The sequence below is a fragment of the Pan troglodytes genome, chromosome X (assembly GCF_028858775.2).
Source record: "Pan troglodytes isolate AG18354 chromosome X, NHGRI_mPanTro3-v2.0_pri, whole genome shotgun sequence".
Taxonomy (NCBI): domain Eukaryota; kingdom Metazoa; phylum Chordata; class Mammalia; order Primates; family Hominidae; genus Pan; species Pan troglodytes.
In genome coordinates, this window is record NC_072421.2 from 103,428,116 (window position 1) to 103,447,111 (window position 18,996).

The 18,996-nt window shown below is 34.6% G+C and overlaps 1 protein-coding gene across 3 annotated transcripts in view; it reads left to right on the plus strand.

Annotated features, from left to right (window-relative positions):
* The window catches only part of NRK (Nik related kinase), a 135,613-nt gene that overhangs the window by 81,352 nt on the left and 35,265 nt on the right, over positions 1-18,996 (plus strand). For all 3 annotated transcript variants that reach the window (XM_016943991.4, XM_016943990.4, XM_016943992.3), the window contains exons 10-17: positions 1,350-1,428; positions 2,499-2,674; positions 4,317-4,380; positions 4,804-5,959; positions 8,725-8,832; positions 11,814-11,881; positions 13,659-13,753; positions 18,031-18,128. In XM_016943991.4, coding sequence (XP_016799480.1) covers positions 1,350-1,428; positions 2,499-2,674; positions 4,317-4,380; positions 4,804-5,959; positions 8,725-8,832; positions 11,814-11,881; positions 13,659-13,753; positions 18,031-18,128 — 1,844 coding nt within the window. The remainder of the gene's footprint in view (positions 1-1,349; positions 1,429-2,498; positions 2,675-4,316; positions 4,381-4,803; positions 5,960-8,724; positions 8,833-11,813; positions 11,882-13,658; positions 13,754-18,030; positions 18,129-18,996) is intronic.

Genomic DNA, 18,996 nt, shown 5'->3' on the forward strand with positions numbered 1-18,996 from the left:
TCCTGATACTTTGTACTTGGAGCTAATTCTGGCTTCAGTTATAAAAATGCATCTTCTATTAATTTATACCCATGTAATTGAAAACAAAGCTTGGCCTTTAAACAATTGCCTTTGTATAGCCCTAATAAAATCACTCTGTGGAGTTTTTGTCTACTACTATGAAAGGCCAGTTTGTCACTTTAGGTATTTCTGAGGATGCATTTTGGGAGAGAAAGGATGGCTCTATCAAGAGTCATTAATATCAAATTATCCTTACAAGAATGACACACTTGTAATGTTAGATGAAATTGACACTGTGGTTCTCCATTGGGGATTTTTTGCACTGCCAACTTTCTTTAATCAAAACACAAGAGGAAATAAGTGAGACATATTTAAACACTTATAGAAAAAACCAAAATTCCCAAACCAATGAGGTAATTAATTTATATAGCACATATTGGAATAGGTTTTTATTTTTATGCCTGTGTATATGAAAGAGAGAATGAATGTCCAGTAATTTGGCACAGTCTCAAAGTGCCATAGAGTTAACATCTTTGTTATAATATCAATAGCTGATATTTATTTAGCATCTACTACATGTCAGATACTTTTGGGGGGATTTTAAAAATTATTTAAAAAATTTTTGTGCATACATAATAGGTATATATATTTATGAGGTAAATACACTTTTACTTGTAAGTTTCTAATTAATCCTCACAACAATTCTTTGAAGGGATTCCTCCTGCTGCATTTCCTGTTTTTCAGATGAAGAAACCAAGATACAAATAGGCTAGGTAATTTGCCCAGTCACAAAGGTAGAGCTAGGTTTGAACCCAGATGATCTTACTCTAGGGGGTGTATTCTTAACAGTTGCACTATACCTATTTTTTTTTCTAGAACTCTCAGCTTCCAAAACAGATTCTTCTAAGCTTTCTAAACTACTAAATCATTGTTCTTTAAATATTATTGTACTAAGCTAGTAGTCTGGTTGAATTTTTCAGTCTGTAATTACATATTCCAATTTTATAACTAAATACCTGCAATACAAAAACATAGAAGTGTGCTTGTTTCACTTTCAGTTAACTTTTCTAGATATAAATTATCAACTATACATTTCAAATATTTTGTCTAGTTTATTATTAATTTATCCTACTTGGTGATAGTGAAACTTGAGAATCTTATATATTGCAACATTGCGTTAAAACGAGCTTTTCTTTTTCTTTTGAAATACATTCTTTTGTATCTATTTGTCCCTTAGTGTCTACTCAACATAATATGTGAAAGATCACTGAGAATCCCCTCTGGAATAAGGAGTGTGTTCTTTAGTTACCCTTCTCATTCTTTCTAAATTTATCTATTTCCCTTTGCAGCTCTGTGTAACCTTCAACCCTTGGAAGCTCTCTTCGTTATTTTGCGGGAATCTGCTCCCACAGTCAAATCCAGCGGATGGTAAAGATGAATGTCTTAATCTCCTAATTACATTGACTTGACATTTTTATGTTAGCAAAGAAGTTTTAATTCATTTGGTCAGTCCTGCTGCACCATCCTGGTTGGACAATATTTCCTAAAGTCTAATATCTTAACTGGGAGGTCTAAATGACCAGTTTTCATTAAGAGGTAGCTAGCCAACTATAAATAAGTAATATCCTCTATAGTATTTTCTGATGATATTACTGTACTGCCATTAATGGGCATGTTCAGTTGTTTCCCCAGTAATGGGATGAACTGATGGCAACTATTTGTGAAGTTTCTTGTGTTGCTTGTATAGGCAGTCAGTTATATGCAGCCCTGTTGATTAGTACATTAAACCAAACACACACAGACCTAGAGCAGAAGACTTGTTCTCCCAGGGCACTTACATGCCAGCTAAACTTGGGAATCCTTCTCTCTGAAGCTTGTTGATCTTGTACCTGAAACTCTTGCTTATTATTAGTTTTTATTGCTTTCCCTGGTAGAAGTGGTGACTGTGATTTGATTGTTAACATTCTGCATTGGAATTCAATTTAACCCTTTCCATGGATTCAGTTTTTATGGCCACATCTGTTTCCATGGGTCATTTTACAAGATTAGTTAGTCCTGGTGCTTTTAACATCCTATTTTTGGATCATTATATTCAGTCCTCTGTAGTTAAAACTGCATATAGTCAAATGAAAAATACAGAGTATGACTGCTGTGGGCCGATCAATCTAGTCTTGCAGACTACATATATCACATTAACCATTTAATCATCATATCTGCACTTGAGTTTTTACCAGGTACAGACAGTTAACTCATTGAAACTTCTACTGTAATTTAGATGGAATATGCTATTGACTCTTGCTTCTTTTTCTGAGGTCTAAATGGCCTCACTTTATAACGTATGTTGCCAAACTGCAGGATATTTGGCAATTGAGAAGACAATAATACCTAAAGGCAACTCTCTCCAAATATGATTTTCAGAGAGGCATGTGGGTGGTGGTGGGAAGAGGTCTGACAGGACTGAGAACACTTTTTTTTCCTCTCTTTGACTCATTTTTTAGGTCCCGTAAGTTCCACAATTTCATGGAAAAGTGTACGATAAAAAATTTCCTGTTTCGTCCTACTTCTGCAAACATGCTTCAACACCCATTTGTTCGGGATATAAAAAATGAACGACATGTTGTTGAGTCATTAACAAGGCATCTTACTGGAATCATTAAAAAAAGACAGAAAAAAGGTAGAATCTGTTAAGTTTTATTTTACTGAAACGAATATTCAGAGTTTATTCATGTATTGTTTCCAGGAAAAAGTAATATTTGTTTAAGACTTAGATTGAAAATAAAACTTCTGAGGCCTTTGATATTTAGTTTTGCCAATAATATGCCATGTGCTCTTATTTAATTTTCTCTTGCGTGTGTGTGTGTGTGTGTGTGTGTGTGTGTGTGTGTGTGTATAGTTACTAATTCTTGCCAGTTACACCTGGAAAATGTTCATATTTACGAAGACCTTGAAAGCATCCAATAAAGTTTTGTGATATGCCAATTTTAAGTAACTAACTAAATAAAATAAATAAAAGATAAAAGGTAACAAAATGTATATCTTGCTTTTTTTTCAGCTGGTATTTTGACTCTACAAGAGATAAATGGATTTGTAATTAACCATTTATTCACTGCTAATTTTGAAGTAGTATTTGTGCACCATACAAAGCTTGTTTTATGTACTAAACTCCAAATATAAAATATAATTAAAGGAACCGATTTATACAAATAAACATAAACTTCTGTCTATTAATAAAAGTGAACTTCTATTAAAAATGGCAGGATTTGCAGTGAGCCAAGATCGTGCCACTGCACTCCAGCCCGGGTGACAGAACAAGACGCTGCCTCAAAAAAATAAAAATAAAAGTGCCAGGATGGATTTTCACCAAGTCCAGAAGAAGCCCCTGGGAAGTCCTAACTTTATATATTATGTTACATATTCCACATTTGATTTTGCGGACCATAGGCAGAGTTGAGAGTAACAATGGAATGTAAAAGGGAAAACTTGAAAAAGCAGGCATCCTCAGATCAGCTGTGGGATTGATTGTAGTGGGGCTTGTTGTATCTATACATGTATCATGTTTTGAGGCAAGGAGCAGCAAGAATTTATTTACCTATGGTAATGAAGTTATTCAGCCAACTTTACAGAGGCCAGCCAGTTTCAAATGGGTTCAGGAAAACCACACATCTATTTGGTAATTTGCTAATTTCCAGAATTGCAAAATTTCCAAAATGTTACCTGTAGGAAAAGTTCCATTTATATGGAAGTTACACTAAAGATATAAATATAGTTGCCCTGAACATTTTAATATAGGAAATTCAAAATAAAACTCTTGTTTGTAATCTTCTATATTTCAGTAGTCACAGTACAGCTGATGATAGGAAAGAAGCTGAATGTTTTCAATGTGTTTAGTGTAAAACACAGAATTAAGAATTTGCCTTCTCATTGAAAAGACCAAATATCAACCTCAAGCCATAAAGTCCTTACATCTAGAGCCCACAGCTGTAAGCCATGCTCACCACTATTTAGAGTTTCTCTTGTCTCATTCTCCCTTTGTCCCATTCTCTCTTCTTCCTCTTTAGAATTGCAGAAATCAAGTTGCTAAATTTTCTCTGTTCAGAGAAATTAATCTGCATGCAATAGCTATATTGTGCTGCAAAAGTGGGCCTAGAAACTAGAATATGGTCTACATCACAAACCAAGTACTTTTGAAGGGCTACCTTCTTGCCCTTGTAATTCACTCCACATCCTAAGAAGCAGAGGGAACAAGGTGATTAAGTGGATAACATGCTTATCTGCTGACTGTTTATGCATTATGTTTTTCTCTTTCGTAAAAAAAGGAATACCTTTGATCTTTGAAAGAGAAGAAGCTATTAAGGAACAGTACACCATGAGAAGATTCAGGTGCGTTCCACAAATTGCATATATAATTTGATGATAGCAATTCACATAAGGCCGTTGATTCCATACTGTTGCCTTTGGTTCAGAAAGACTTAATTCTTTCTGATACAACAAATAAGAAATCTCTGTTTTTAAGAGATATTGAGTGAAAATGTGAGAATTCTTTATTACTACCCAAAGACTCCTTAATATCTGGCAAGTGAAGATCAAGTAGATATCATATTTCATTAATAATTGAATACATTAGTAATACAAATGTTACCTGAAGAATATTTCAGACATCAAGGGAATGATTTCAGAAAGGTTTACTGAAGGTATCTTCATTGCAGAAAATGTCCATCTTTTAAAGTAAAAACAATGCCCCTGAATGGCTCCATTCCACTAAAAATTCTAATTGTATGCCAATCATTTGTGTGTTTATTTTAGAGGACCCTCTTGCACTCACGAGCTTCTGAGATTGCCAACCAGCAGCAGATGCAGACCACTTAGAGTCCTGCATGGGGAACCCTCTCAGCCAAGGTGGCTACCTGATCGAGAAGAGCCACAGGTCCAGGCACTTCAGCAGCTACAGGGAGCAGCCAGGGTATTCATGCCACTGCAGGCTCTGGACAGTGCACCTAAGCCTCTAAAGGGGCAGGCTCAGGCACCTCAACGACTACAAGGGGCAGCTCGGGTGTTCATGCCACTACAGGCTCAGGTGAAGGCTAAGGCCTCTAAACCTCTACAAATGCAGATTAAGGCACCTCCACGACTACGGAGGGCAGCCAGGGTGCTCATGCCACTACAGGCACAGGTTAGGGCACCTAGGCTTCTGCAGGTACAGTCCCAGGTATCCAAAAAGCAGCAGGCCCAGACCCAGACATCAGAACCACAAGATCTGGACCAGGTACCAGAGGAATTTCAGGGTCAAGATCAGGTACCCGAACAACAAAGGCAGGGCCAGGCCCCTGAACAACAGCAGAGGCACAACCAGGTGCCTGAACAAGAGCTGGAGCAGAACCAGGCACCTGAACAGCCAGAGGTACAGGAACAGGCTGCCGAGCCTGCGCAGGCAGAGACTGAGGCAGAGGAACCTGAGTCATTACGAGTAAATGCCCAGGTATTTCTGCCCCTGCTATCACAAGATCACCATGTGCTGTTGCCACTACATTTGGATACTCAGGTGCTCATTCCAGTAGAGGGGCAAACTGAAGGATCACCTCAGGCACAGGCTTGGACACTAGAACCCCCACAGGCAATTGGCTCAGTTCAAGCACTGATAGAGGGACTATCAAGAGACTTGCTTCGGGCACCAAACTCAAATAACTCAAAGCCACTTGGTCCGTTGCAAACCCTGATGGAAAATCTGTCATCAAATAGGTTTTACTCACAACCAGAACAGGCACGGGAGAAAAAATCAAAAGTTTCTACTCTGAGGCAAGCACTGGCAAAAAGACTATCACCAAAGAGGTTCAGGGCAAAGTCATCATGGAGACCTGAAAAGCTTGAACTCTCGGATTTAGAAGCCCGCAGGCAAAGGCACCAACGCAGATGGGAAGATATCTTTAATCAGCATGAGGAAGAATTGAGACAAGTTGATAAAGTAAGAATTTTTGATATTTTTACTCTGAGTCAAAAATGAAGAGAAAATGTGATAGCTCATGCGGATGTTTTTTCTCAGTAAAACCAAATGAAATAAATATTCCTTGTGTTCTACAGAAGATATACTAAATAATTTGTACTTCAAATAAATTTTCATGAAATTTCTAGATAATTGTAACTAAATATGAGAAAAATATTTTTCAGTATCTCTACTGAAATATAGCTTTAATTATTAGTTTTCTGTCTATTATTCTTTAACCAATAAAGTGTCAACGAATGCACATTAAAAATTACTATTTTGGATCTTTAAAAATTACTTTCATAGCTTAAAATTTCAAAGATAACTCATCAAAAATAAGCACAAAACAAAATTTGCTTTTGTTACTCTAACCTTTAAGTTAGTTTATTCTTTCTTCCAATAGAATGCCAAACTATACTATTTGAGTGAATTACACTCATTTTTGTACTACAGGATGTTTAAATCAAGGTTAAAATGAGAAGGCAAAGCAGTTTCCAAAATATTTTGTATATGGTTACCATATTTATGACTTGTTTCACTAATTTGCTGCCCGTTTTACATAATTAATCAATTATGTGGACTCACAGAACGTGAAACAATTTACAAATTATTCTCTGTGTTAGAAGACCAACAGGTTCGTATGCCCACTGCATAGTAACAGACCAATTACACATGCATCAAGAATGCAGCAGAAGAGTTTAATGATCAGCAGGGCATGGAGTGAGGAGGTGGGGAGGAGACCCTCAAATCCATCTCCTGGAGGAGTTCTGGGATGGGGTTTTTAAGGGGATTGTAGAGGGTGAGGTGCTGGATAATTGGAGTTGTTGATTGGTCAGGGTAAGTTTGATGGTCCTTGAAATCATCAGGATGTGGAAACTGCATTTTTTGATGAGTCAGCCTCTTGTGGGGTCCTTCAGACCAGTTGGCGTCAGTGGGGTCCTTCAGACCAGTTGATTAACAATAGTTTCACTGGTATGCAAGACCTGAAGAAATATCTCAAAGGAAAAACAACATTTCATAATGTTCAAGTTGTTATCTACAGAGCAGTTAAGGGGAATGATGATGTTGCAACAAGGTCTACGTGATTCTAGGAAAATAGGCAACAAACATCTATTGAGGAAGGAGGTCAGAGAGCAAGCTGACCTAAGGATTAATGCTAAACGTGCTGCAAGCTTGGTATATTTTTGTTTCTTCCCCTCTCTTCTTCTGTGATTAATTTTATAAGTTAATAAGGGTGGTTTCATCTGTACCCTTTTGAAATGTGGAATACAGTGTGTTAAACTCCATTTTATCTAAGAACAGTCACTAAAACGTAATTGTTTCAAAAATCCTTTAATAAAAAGTGAATATAATTTTACTGGAGTTATTGAATTTAATCTGGTGGATTCTAAAGTGATAATGAAGAATTATGGGCTTGATAACAAATTAATGAGGTTAGATAAGGTTAGGGGAGCAGTTGTTTTCTAATACTCCCCACATCCATTTGTGTAAAAGGAATCATTGTGATGATCCTAACTTATACCCTTTTATCCACATCTATTTACCCAATAATAATCATTGTAATAATTACAAATGAATTTTATCTGAGTATCTAGATAAGGAATTCTTTGAGTTTGTGCACATTGAGCCAATTAAACAAATGCTAATTTGTTGACATGTTTAACATGAGAAAAGGTAGGAGCAGCAAGAGAAGCAAGGCCCAAAAGGGAAAATGGATGTCTAGTTCTCAGAGAAAAAGGGAACTATAAAGAGCAAGAAACTAGATGGAGAAAAGGGAGGTTTAAGTCTAGAATGGTGACATTTGGCAAAAACTAGCTCATCTAAAATGCTAATGATTATTCTCGATGAACCCTAGTAATCAATTAGATCTAATGGGTTTTGCATTTATGAATAAGACTTTTATTGATCTCTGAAAGATTCAGTGATACCAGCATGGCACACACTTATTGTCATTTATTGTTTTAAACATATATGTGGAAAGCCATTCTAAAATTTTTAAAAGTCAATAAATAATAGTTACCAATCTCATGACTCTAGGATATTGTACAAGCATTTATATCTTTATATGTGGTCGTTGAAGAAAATATAAAGGAAAAGAAAATTATTGATAATATAGTCAAAGTCACAGATCTTCATGATACCTGAAATTTTATTAGAGTTGAGAGACATAGGTGGGTGCTTTAAGTCACCAGCAGGAAACAAAAAATGCATTTTTATTAATCTTTCAGTTGAAGAGATAATATTGATTGGATTAAAGGGGAAAACAGTTTCCTAAAGTCCTAGATCTCAATTAGGGAGAAATATTTGCACCACTGTATTACAGAACTTCCATTGCTCAGGAAGACCAAACTTTGGTTATAATAGCTTGGTAAATGTGACAGTTAGTTTGGTGTTATCAGTCAATCAAGTTTTAGGACAGAGATTCTTAACCTGGACCCTGTAGATGAACTTCAGGAGGTCAGCAATCCACCAGAAAATATATGTAATAGGTATGTCTATATGCAATTTTCTGTGGACAGTCTATAGCATTTCTCAGATTCTGAAAGGGATCCAGAACCAAACACTATTAGAAACTACTGGTTTAAATCATTTTTAATATTTGGATATTATTCTTTTAAATTGTGTATTATTTTAAATTATATATTATATAATACATATAAACAACTCAGCATTAAGATGATGAAGTTGTTCCTATCACTTGCATTTTAACAACAATTAAAACAATTACTTTCCTTTTTGTTTCAAAGGACAAAGAAGATGAATCATCAGACAATGATGAAGTATTTCATTCGATTCAGGCTGAAGTCCAGATAGAGCCATTGAAGCCATACATTTCAAATCCTAAAAAAATTGAGGTAAATTTTTCAATATGAGTTGTTGTGACATTAGTAAGAACCCAGAACAGTGGTTCTTAAACTTTTTGGTCTCAGTGTCCCTTTATACTCTTAAACATTGAGGACCTCAAAAAGCTTTCATTTTTTACATGGGTTGTATCATTTGATATTTAATTTATTAAAAGTTAAAACTGAAAAACATTTAAAATATTAATTCATTTAAAAGGAATGAAACTATTACATGTTAACATAAGAAACACATTTTTAATGAAAAAACTGTATTTTCCCAAAACAAACTTTTAGAGAGATTGACATTGTTTTACTTTTTTGTAAGTCTCTTAAATCTATCTTGCTTAATGAAAAACAGCTAGATTCTCACATCTGCTTCTGCATTCAATCTGTTGCCATGTGTTGTTTTGGTTGAAGTATACGAATAAAAGCTGGCTTCTCACATATAGGTAGTGGGAAAGAGTCAATTTTCATAGATTGCTTAGATAATTGAGTAAATTATTGAATAATGTACCAAAACTAGAGAAGTGGAATCTAAAACCATATCAATGAAATGTTGTATATTCAGTTAATAATAAAACTCATTGATCTATCTTATGCTATGAATAGATGTTTTGCTTATGCATGATTTTTAACTTCATGCATTGATCAGTTGGAAAATACTGGTTCACTTTGTATATAGATCTTCCCAGACATTTACATGTTTCATTATACAATATCAAAAAACAGCATTTGTTAATGTTACCATCAAGTTCATCATAAAAGTTACTGAGTGTTGTTAAGTTGTCAAGTGCTTGGTGGGAGATATGTTTGAAAATTCTAATTTTCCTTTGCAAGCTCAAATTTTATCATTGCTAAATTGCAGCATCATTTTTTCCCCTTAAATTGACAGGTTTACTTTATTCATTAAAAATAAAATGTCTACCAAATACCCAGAGTTTAAATAATCATAGTTTGTCAGTCTTTCTTTAAGCAAAAATATTGTACATGAAAAATTCTGGCAGTTTCGTTTTGTAACACAAACACACAGATATTTTTCCTTGATTAGCTCTGGTCTGGAATGCAGTTTGTGACAGGGTCTGGGACATTTAATCTATGTTTTGTTTGGTTTTGTTTTGTTTTACAATTATAAGAATAATTAAGTTAGTCCTAGTGTCCATTTTGACTTCTGTTTTCATGACTATATTAATAGTATCCTATTTAGAACATATATTGGTGAGGCCGGAGTTGTAGGTTTTCTTGTCTAGAAAAGATAGCATCATCATCATAGCCAGTATTCCTAATAGCCAGCCATCTAAAACAATCTTTTTGTAGATTGTTTTGAACAATCAAGTAGATTAGGTGAGTGTGTGAAGAACTCAAACTCTTGCCTTATTGATGGTGCGTCAGGAGCCTCATTGTTGCTCCTAATCAGCACAAGATGTTACACAGGAGTCTACTATGAAGTCTTTTATGGACAACTCTCATTTTTAAGTACAATTCCCCTAATACTAACAGTCCTCTGAAGTTAATAACAAAGAGTATGGTTTTATAAATACTAACCACTGGCAGAAGGAACATAAGCCAGACTTTATTATATAATTAGAAGAGGCAATATGTCTTTTTCTTTGCCTTATTAAATGACTTTAATCAAACTCACAGGTAATAATTATTACCTTAAGCCTGACACTTTAAGCAGGAAATGTAATGAGCTGTGTCTGATTTCAAATACATCATTACCTTAGTATATGCTATTCTTACTAATCATTTTCTTCTCCCCAGTTTTGAAATTAAATACAGCCAATTTATATTAGGAATTATATTTTTTATTTTTGGCCGTTACCTATTTTGAGTAATTTTTGCCTCCAGTAGTGACAATAAACTTCCTAAGATCAGCTTCATAAGCCAAAAGTCCCCGACTGGGTCATATGATACCAATTATATGAAATGAAAGTGGAAAAAAATAGGCAGATACTTACCCTCACCTACTTGTCTCTCGGAGTGTAGAGAGAGCCTTGATAAGCCACTTCATAAAGAAAAAATAGTGTACTAAGGCTACTCTAGTTTCTAGAAAGTAAAGAATGAGTTTATCAGCATGCATATGCTAGATTAAAAAAGTAACACTCTTAAATTTCCTTTTTAAAGAATCTAGTATGACTGCCTTATTGCATGTCAGAATGACCTATGTTTTGGGCAGCTAAAACTTCTTTGAGTAGAAACCTGTTGATACAAGTCTTAGTGAGGCAAGGCAACATTCCCTGGCCCTGTCTACCAATGTTGGCAGAAAGTAAAATTCCCCCATTGGTGGAAGCTGGCTTATTATATGCACCCTTTCTTGAGTATTTGGCTATATTCAATGATTGTATGATTAGTAAAATGCAAATTAATCTATTTAGAGTTGAAACAGTACTTGGAACACTAATTATGATAGTACAGTCAAATTGTAAAGCAGAAAAACATACTTTCTTACTTTCTTAAAGATGGGACACTTTTGACTAGAGAGATTTTAATGAAATGTATGTATGTGTGTGTGACAACTTTTGAAAATCTAGGGTTAGCTTAAAAGGATGAGTGTGTAAGAATTAGAACTTAAATTCTGAGTAAGAAGTTTAAACTTGATATAAAAAGCAATGTGATAACATGGAAAGAACATTAAATTAGAAGTTGGGAGACCTGCATTCTGATTTTAGACGTTCCTTTCACTTGACATAAAATTATTAGAAAAGTCATTTTCCCTCTTTAGGCTACAGATTCCTCAACAATAAATTAAGATTTTGATTATATGAGCTCCAGAATCTGTTCCTATACTAAAGATCAAATACACCATCAGAAATTATGGTTAAGCAAGTCTAATGTTGTAAGTCATTATGAAATAGAATCTGTTTATTAAAATCATATTTTATAAGTTAGATTTTAGGAAAATATATATGAAGACAGGCATTTTCCCACAAATTAATAGCTCAGTACAATTTATGATCAAGAATTCTACTGAAGTATTGCATTGTGTCTTTAAGGTTCGAGAGAGATCTCCTTCTGTGCCTAACAACCAGGATCATGCACATCATGTCAAGTTCTCTTCAAGGTATGTGTCTTTGATTTCTATATTAAAATTATTCATAATTATCAAATGGAAAATTAAAAATTATTTCATTGATAATACACTTTGTGAAGTCAACTAAAATATCCGTGACAACATCATCACCATTGACTTTATTGGCCCACATTGAAAACCTTAACTGCAATGATCCATTACCTATATCTTTCGTATTTGGTCATACTGCAGTCTCTGTGATATTTAGTTTGCTAAATAGATGGCAAGGTTCACAATTTTAAAAAGAAACAATAATAACAAATACTTTGACAGTATTCAATTAGTGGTCGATGATAAAAAGACATGAAATTTCAAGTGAATTTTCACACATGTGCTGCATGATAAAACACACACACCAATTGTCTTTAACTTCAGAAGCTAATGCCACAGAATGGGTAAGCCTAAAAATGTCCTATAGTCAAAATCAAATCTAAAACTCAATATTATATAAATAAAATATCATATATAATATTCATACCAGTCACTGTATTTTTTAATCTTTGTAATATTGGTGATCTTCAATAATTTTCAAAGATCACGTTCCATATGTCAGATATTGTGTGCATTCTGTTATATTTGAAAACTAAATTTTAAGGTAGATTTTTTAAGAAAGTCACACCCCCTCCAGCCCCAACTCACAATAGAGAGAACTTAGCCTATATTGATTCACTTAGTCAGTAAATATTTATTGAACACTCACTATATTCAAGATATTGGACAGTATGGCCAGATGGCATACAGTTAATGTTATGTAGTATATATTTTCTTGCTTGATTACTTTAAAAACCCCATACAATTATGTCTTCAGATTTAACTGGAGTGCAGAAATCTTGAAAAATTGTAAAGCAAGACTGCGAACTTTTTTTCTCTGCACTCAATGAATGGATTGTCATGGTCGATCTGACCTCAAAGGAAAGAAACCAGTTTAGTTTTGAGTAGTTGGTTTTGGTATCATGGAACATGACTTTAATAAAATCCAATATATAAAATCCATACTTGGTGTTAAACTCAGAGTAACTGTTCACTTTACAAAAGGATTTTGAATTTATGAATAACAAATACGTTGCCTTTAAATATAGTTAAATTTAAAAAGTTAACTTAAATGAAACTCAAATCTTTCCGGAAATTTGGGGCCGTGGAAAAAAGTTTGTCTATTCCAGGCCTAAATCAATAACCAAAGTCCTTCCCATATAGAAATACCAAAATAACTGTAAAATTTAGTAGCATTAGTCCAAAGAAACTCTCTAAATATTCTTTAAATTTGAATAGTAAGAATGAAAGTGCTCTATTTTTCTGTCAGTGTAGCTATCTAAATCCGGAATGGGACGTTAAAAACATTAATTTCAAGCATTTAAAATCTGGATAATAACAATAGAATATATGACATAACAGTAACTTGTTTATTATGTTAAAATACTCACATACACTATAAGGTTATGTTTATTGCTGTGTTACTCAGGTAAAATATTGTCTGAATGTTAGCTTTAAAAGCTTACAGAAATTTTTAGAAATTAATATATATATAAAGGAAACATATACTCTATGAAAACATATTTTTCTTATTTTGGAAATCGTTACTCTATTCTAGACAAAATAGCAAGTTTGGGGGAAAATGGAAACTGGAAATTATTACTCAAGTTATACTTCTTTTTCAGTTTGATATGTACCCATATATTTAAACAAAACTTTGTGTTGGACTTTATGTTGAGTTGTACATTCCCTTTATGAATGTTAGGACATGGCACATGCTTTTCTGTCTTTTCATTAGCGTTCCTCAGCGGTCTCTTTTGGAACAAGCTCAGAAGCCCATTGACATCAGACAAAGGAGTTCGCAAAATCGTCAAAATTGGCTGGCAGCATCAGGTGATTCAAAGCACAAAATTTTAGCAGGCAAAACACAGAGCTACTGTTTAACAATTTATATTTCAGAAGTCAAGAAAGAAGAATTTCAAGAAGGAATGAATCAAAAGTGTCAGGGAGCCCAAGTAGGATTAGGACCTGAAGGCCATTGTATTTGGCAATTGGGTGGTCAGTGGTGGCCTTTGAGAAATGGAAAATAATTTTTCTGAATTTTCTTCTTTTTGTTGGGTAGTAGTTAGGAATGTGTCTAAGAAGGCGGGGGGAGTCAGCTTTATTAGGTTTCTATACCACGTAAGAAAAGTATGGTAAAGAAACTTGAGAGAGACCTCTCCAGCAGGCTAAAATTTATAGGTAGCAATTAGAATATTGTATGGAGGAGTTGTGTGTGTTTCATTTATCAGTTGGTTACTTCACCTCTCCAAAACAGGACAATATCTCATAAATATCCCTAAATGTTAGAGTGATGGTTTTACTCAAAATACATGAACAATTAATCTATCAAATCATAGAAAATAACTTCAAAAGTTGTGATGTGAATTTCAAAAAAGTATTTTAAGATGTGCTTTTGAGAGAGTTTAAATGAATTATAGATTTATGGAATATTAGGATAAACAAAGCCAAAAGTTGTGCCATGGATCATGCAATCTGGCATTATCCAGTTTTAAGCAATCCAGGTAAGTTAAGCAAGGGAAAAATGGCTGATTGAGTTGCTGATATGTAAAAATATAGTATACTGATTTTATTAAAATGTTAATAATAAAAATGATACAGATGTACTTCACTTTTTGAAAAGTGAATATTTGAAGATCAAAACTTAAAACACATTATTCTTCTTAAGTGACTCAGATTATGGCAGAGTTCTTTTAAATAGCACTGTCTCCTCATACACAAATACTATGTTGTGAAAATTAGATAAGCCTGAGTGAAAAGCAAATTTTTAAAATTTTTTTCCCAGAGTCTTTTCTTTCTGGCTTGACTATGGCTAATTTTGCTAATACAGGGCAAACAACTAAAAATTTAAGGTTTATTCATGTGACATTTTTGAAATAAGGAAATTCTGGATTAGATCCCAAAGCAGTCATAGCATTGATAGAAGGGAGAAGGCATCTGTGCAGATAATAGCTAAATGTCTTTTCAGCTCCAAATTTCTTTTATTTTATTGTTTATGCTACATAGACCATTTGATATTCTCATGAAATTATATGCTTCATTATGGAGGAAATCTCAGAGCACCTTACTATAAATTTGTCTCAGAATCTTAGTGCACTCACTTGAACTTATTTGGTCTACTAACATACCAAAAGACTTAAAAGAAAATGGTTTCCTGAAAAAAAAAAAAAAAGCACAAGTACAACAGTGTCAGACGATGGGGACACAAATTTTAGCATGTGTTCAGTGTAATGTTCTCAAAGGACAGCAGTATTTGCAAATATATGTCTTTTGGAGTTGGAGTATTTATACTTTGGCTATGTATACCAAGACTGAAAATAAGAGGGACAATAGTATTTATCTTGAAAATCTAAGCACACAAAAACATTAAACAGGGACCTGAGTTTTCTCTTAGTGAAGCTTTTTCTAAGTACACTCACCCAGACCTGAATTTTGAGCCTGTTAAATATTCTCACCAGATTTTAATCACAGGGGTTATTTACCATACCACAACTCAATATTAAAACCTAATCTCCAAACCAGATACATTTGTATTTTAAATGGAAATATTTACACTATAGAATTAAGCTGTTCATTGTGGTGGCAACTAGCCTCATGTAGCTATTAAAATAAAAAGTAAAATGAAAATTAAATAAAATTTAAAAGTCACTTTCTCAGGCACACTGGCCACATTTCAAATGCTCAGTAGTCATGGGTGACTAATGACCACTGTTAATGGACAGTTCAGATACAGAAAATTTCTATCACTGCAGAAAGTTTTGTTGTACATTGCTGCTATAAAAAGGTTCCCAGCTTTATAGAAACGGGTGTTATCTCTTTTCAGTAGTTCACTCCTCAACTGTATTGAACTACATCTGGATATATCATTGGGTGGAAATATGTGGGGGTTAAGATTGAAGAATGTAAATTTGTTTGAGTTCATTGTAGATTCTGGATATTAGCCCTTTGTCGGATGAGTAGGTTGCGAAAATTTTCTCCCATTTTGTAGGTTGCCTGTTCGCTCTGATGGTAGTTTCTTTTACTGTGCAGAAGTTCTTTAGTTTAATTCGATCCCATTTGTCAATTTTGTCTTTTGTTGCCATTGCTTTTGGTGTTTTAGACGTGAAGTCCTTGCCCATGCCTATGTCCTGAATGGTAATGCCTAGGTTTTCTTCTAGGGTTTTTATGGTTTTAGGTCTAACGTTTAAGTCTTTAATCCATCTTGAATTGATTTTTGTATAAGGTGAAAGGAAGGGATCCAGTTTCAGCTTTCTACATATGGCTAGCCAGTTTTCCCAGCACCATTTATTAAATAGGGAATCCTTTCCCCATTGCTTGTTTTTCTCAGGTTTGTCAAAGATCAGATAGTTGTAGATATGCAGCATTATTTGTGAGGCCTCTGTTCTGTTCCATTGATCTATATCTCTGTTTTGGTACTAGTACCATGCTGTTTTGGTTACTGTAGCCTTGTAGTATAGTTTGAAGTCAGGTAGTGTGATGCCTCCAGCTTTGTTCTTTTGGCTTAGGATTGACTTGGCAATGCGGGCTCTTTTTTGATTCCATATGAACTTTAAAGTAGTTTTTTCCAATTTTGTGAAGAAAGGCATTGGTAGCTTTATGGGGATGGCATTGAATCTATAAATTACCTTGGGCAGTATGGCCATTTTCACGATATTGATTCTTCCTACCCATGAGCATGGAATGTTCTTCCATTTGTTTGTATCCTCTTTTATTTCCTTGAGCAGTGGTTTGTAGTTCTCCTTGAAGAGGTCCTTCACATCCCTTGTAAGTTGGATTTACAAGATAAAAACAAACAACCCCATCAAAAAGTGGGTGAAGGACATGAACAGACACTTCTCAAAAGAAGACATTTATGCAGCCAAAAAACACATGAAAAAATGCTCATCATCACTGGCCATCAGAGAAATGCAAATCAAAACCACAATGAGATACCATCTCACACCAGTTAGAATGGCGATCATTAAAAAGTCAGGAAACAACAGGTGCTGGAGAGGATGTGGAGAAATAGGAACACTTTTACACTGTTGGTGGGACTGTAAACTAGTTCAACCATTGTGGAAGTCAGTGTGGCGATTCCTCAGGGATCTAGAACTGGAAATACCATTTGACCCAGCCATCCAATTACTGGGTATATACCCAAAGGACTATAAATCATGCTGCTATAAAGACACATGCACACGTATGTTTATTGCGGCATTATTCACAATAGCAAAGACTTGGAACCAAGCCAAATGTCCAACAATGATAGACTGGATTAAGAAAATGTGGCACATATACACCATGAAATACTATGCAGCCATAAAAAATGATGAGTTCATGTCCTTTGTAGGGACATGGATGAAATTGGAAATCATCATTCTCAGTAAACTATTGCAAGAACAAAAAACCAAACACCGCATATTCTCACTCATAGGCGGGAATTGAACAATGAGATCACATGGACACAGGAAGGGGAACATCACACTCTGGGGACTGTTGTGGGGTGTGGGGAGGGGGGAGGGATAGCATTGGGAGATATACCTAATACTAGATGACGAGTTAGTGGGTGCAGTGCACCAGCATGGCACATGTATACATATGTAACTAACCTGCACAATGTGCACATGTACCCTAAAACTTAAAGTATAATTAAAAAAAAAAGATTGAAGAATGAACTCTCCTCTTGAGGGTTTTGGCTAGTCTATCATCTTCTAATAAATACACTCTCGGGCTTTTTTTTCTACTGGTCAGTATGTGAGGCCAGTGGTACTCCCAGTCCTTCCTACTCTTGATACATTTTTTTAAATGTATCTACCTGGCTATCAGTTGGACTATGTATCTTCTTACATAGATAGAGATATTTGGTAAGTGTACACTTAATATTGAAAACAGAGCAGCCATGTAGGTCTACAGATGGAAGAAAACTTGAACCCCTGCTAATACCCCTGAAAAGAGAATTTAAGATCCTGGCCCCATGAGAATTTTCAGGTGATACTTCCTGAATGGAATCATAAAAATGACCAAAAAAAAAAAAAAAGAAAAAAAACCAAGGGATTTAACTGATACACTATACATATGAAGGCAATGGCTGTAATCACCATTGTTACTAATGTGTTTTTGGCATTCCATAGAATCTTCTTCTGAGGAAGAAAGTCCTGTGACTGGAAGGAGGTCTCAGTCATCACCACCTTATTCTACTATTGATCAGAAGTTGCTGGTTGACATCCATGTAAGTTTCCATCTTAACACATTAATGTCTATTATTTTTTATTTTCTATTTATTTTGACTTACACATTCTCATATTCACTTGAGGGAAAGGTTAAAGAGTTTATTTTTTTAATTAACATTTTAAAGATAGATTCTCATTGCTTTGTGAATACATAGAACACAAAATCTAGAAATTAAAATTGAAATGGGAAAACAATCAATCAGAGAATATTTTATTTTCACATTCTTGTGTCAGTTAGAACATGTCTGGGAGAGTAGTGATAAAAAGCTGTTTGTAAAACCTAATCTCAGATTGAGGGGTACAGGTTAGATGTCCAACTTTTAATAGCATTCCTTGAGTGATGAGGCAATGCATAAATATAAAACATTTAGTAAAAAACAGAGTGTCCTCTGACTGCATAAATAAAAAGTCTTCCAGCTCTTTGTGAACATGTTTAAATTGTTCTAATGCAGATTTTAAATTGTCCTAATGCAATGTGCTTTCAGATTATTCTATTTCAATTTTGTAATTACCTCTATGCTACCGTACACACATCCCTTCCAGATTGCCCAAAAGTTGTTAAATGATACATACCATACTTAAAAGATGGATTTAGATTAATTTGCACTTTGGAAGTGTTTGAGATACTTTAAGACAACCCATGGCACGTAAAACCAGAGCTGGGAAATTAACATGTCAATTTCAAGAGCTGTGTGTTAATCCCAATGTCAGGGGATAAAACAAAAGGGAAAAGTTACCATTTTTAAGGAGCATCAAATCTCCTGTTCTCTCCAGCATCAAAAGCAAGTGTCCACTCCTGAGCTGACAAGTATGGGTAATTTTTTTTAAGTGAGTAAATTTTGCCCTATGTGATCCAGAAAGGCCACT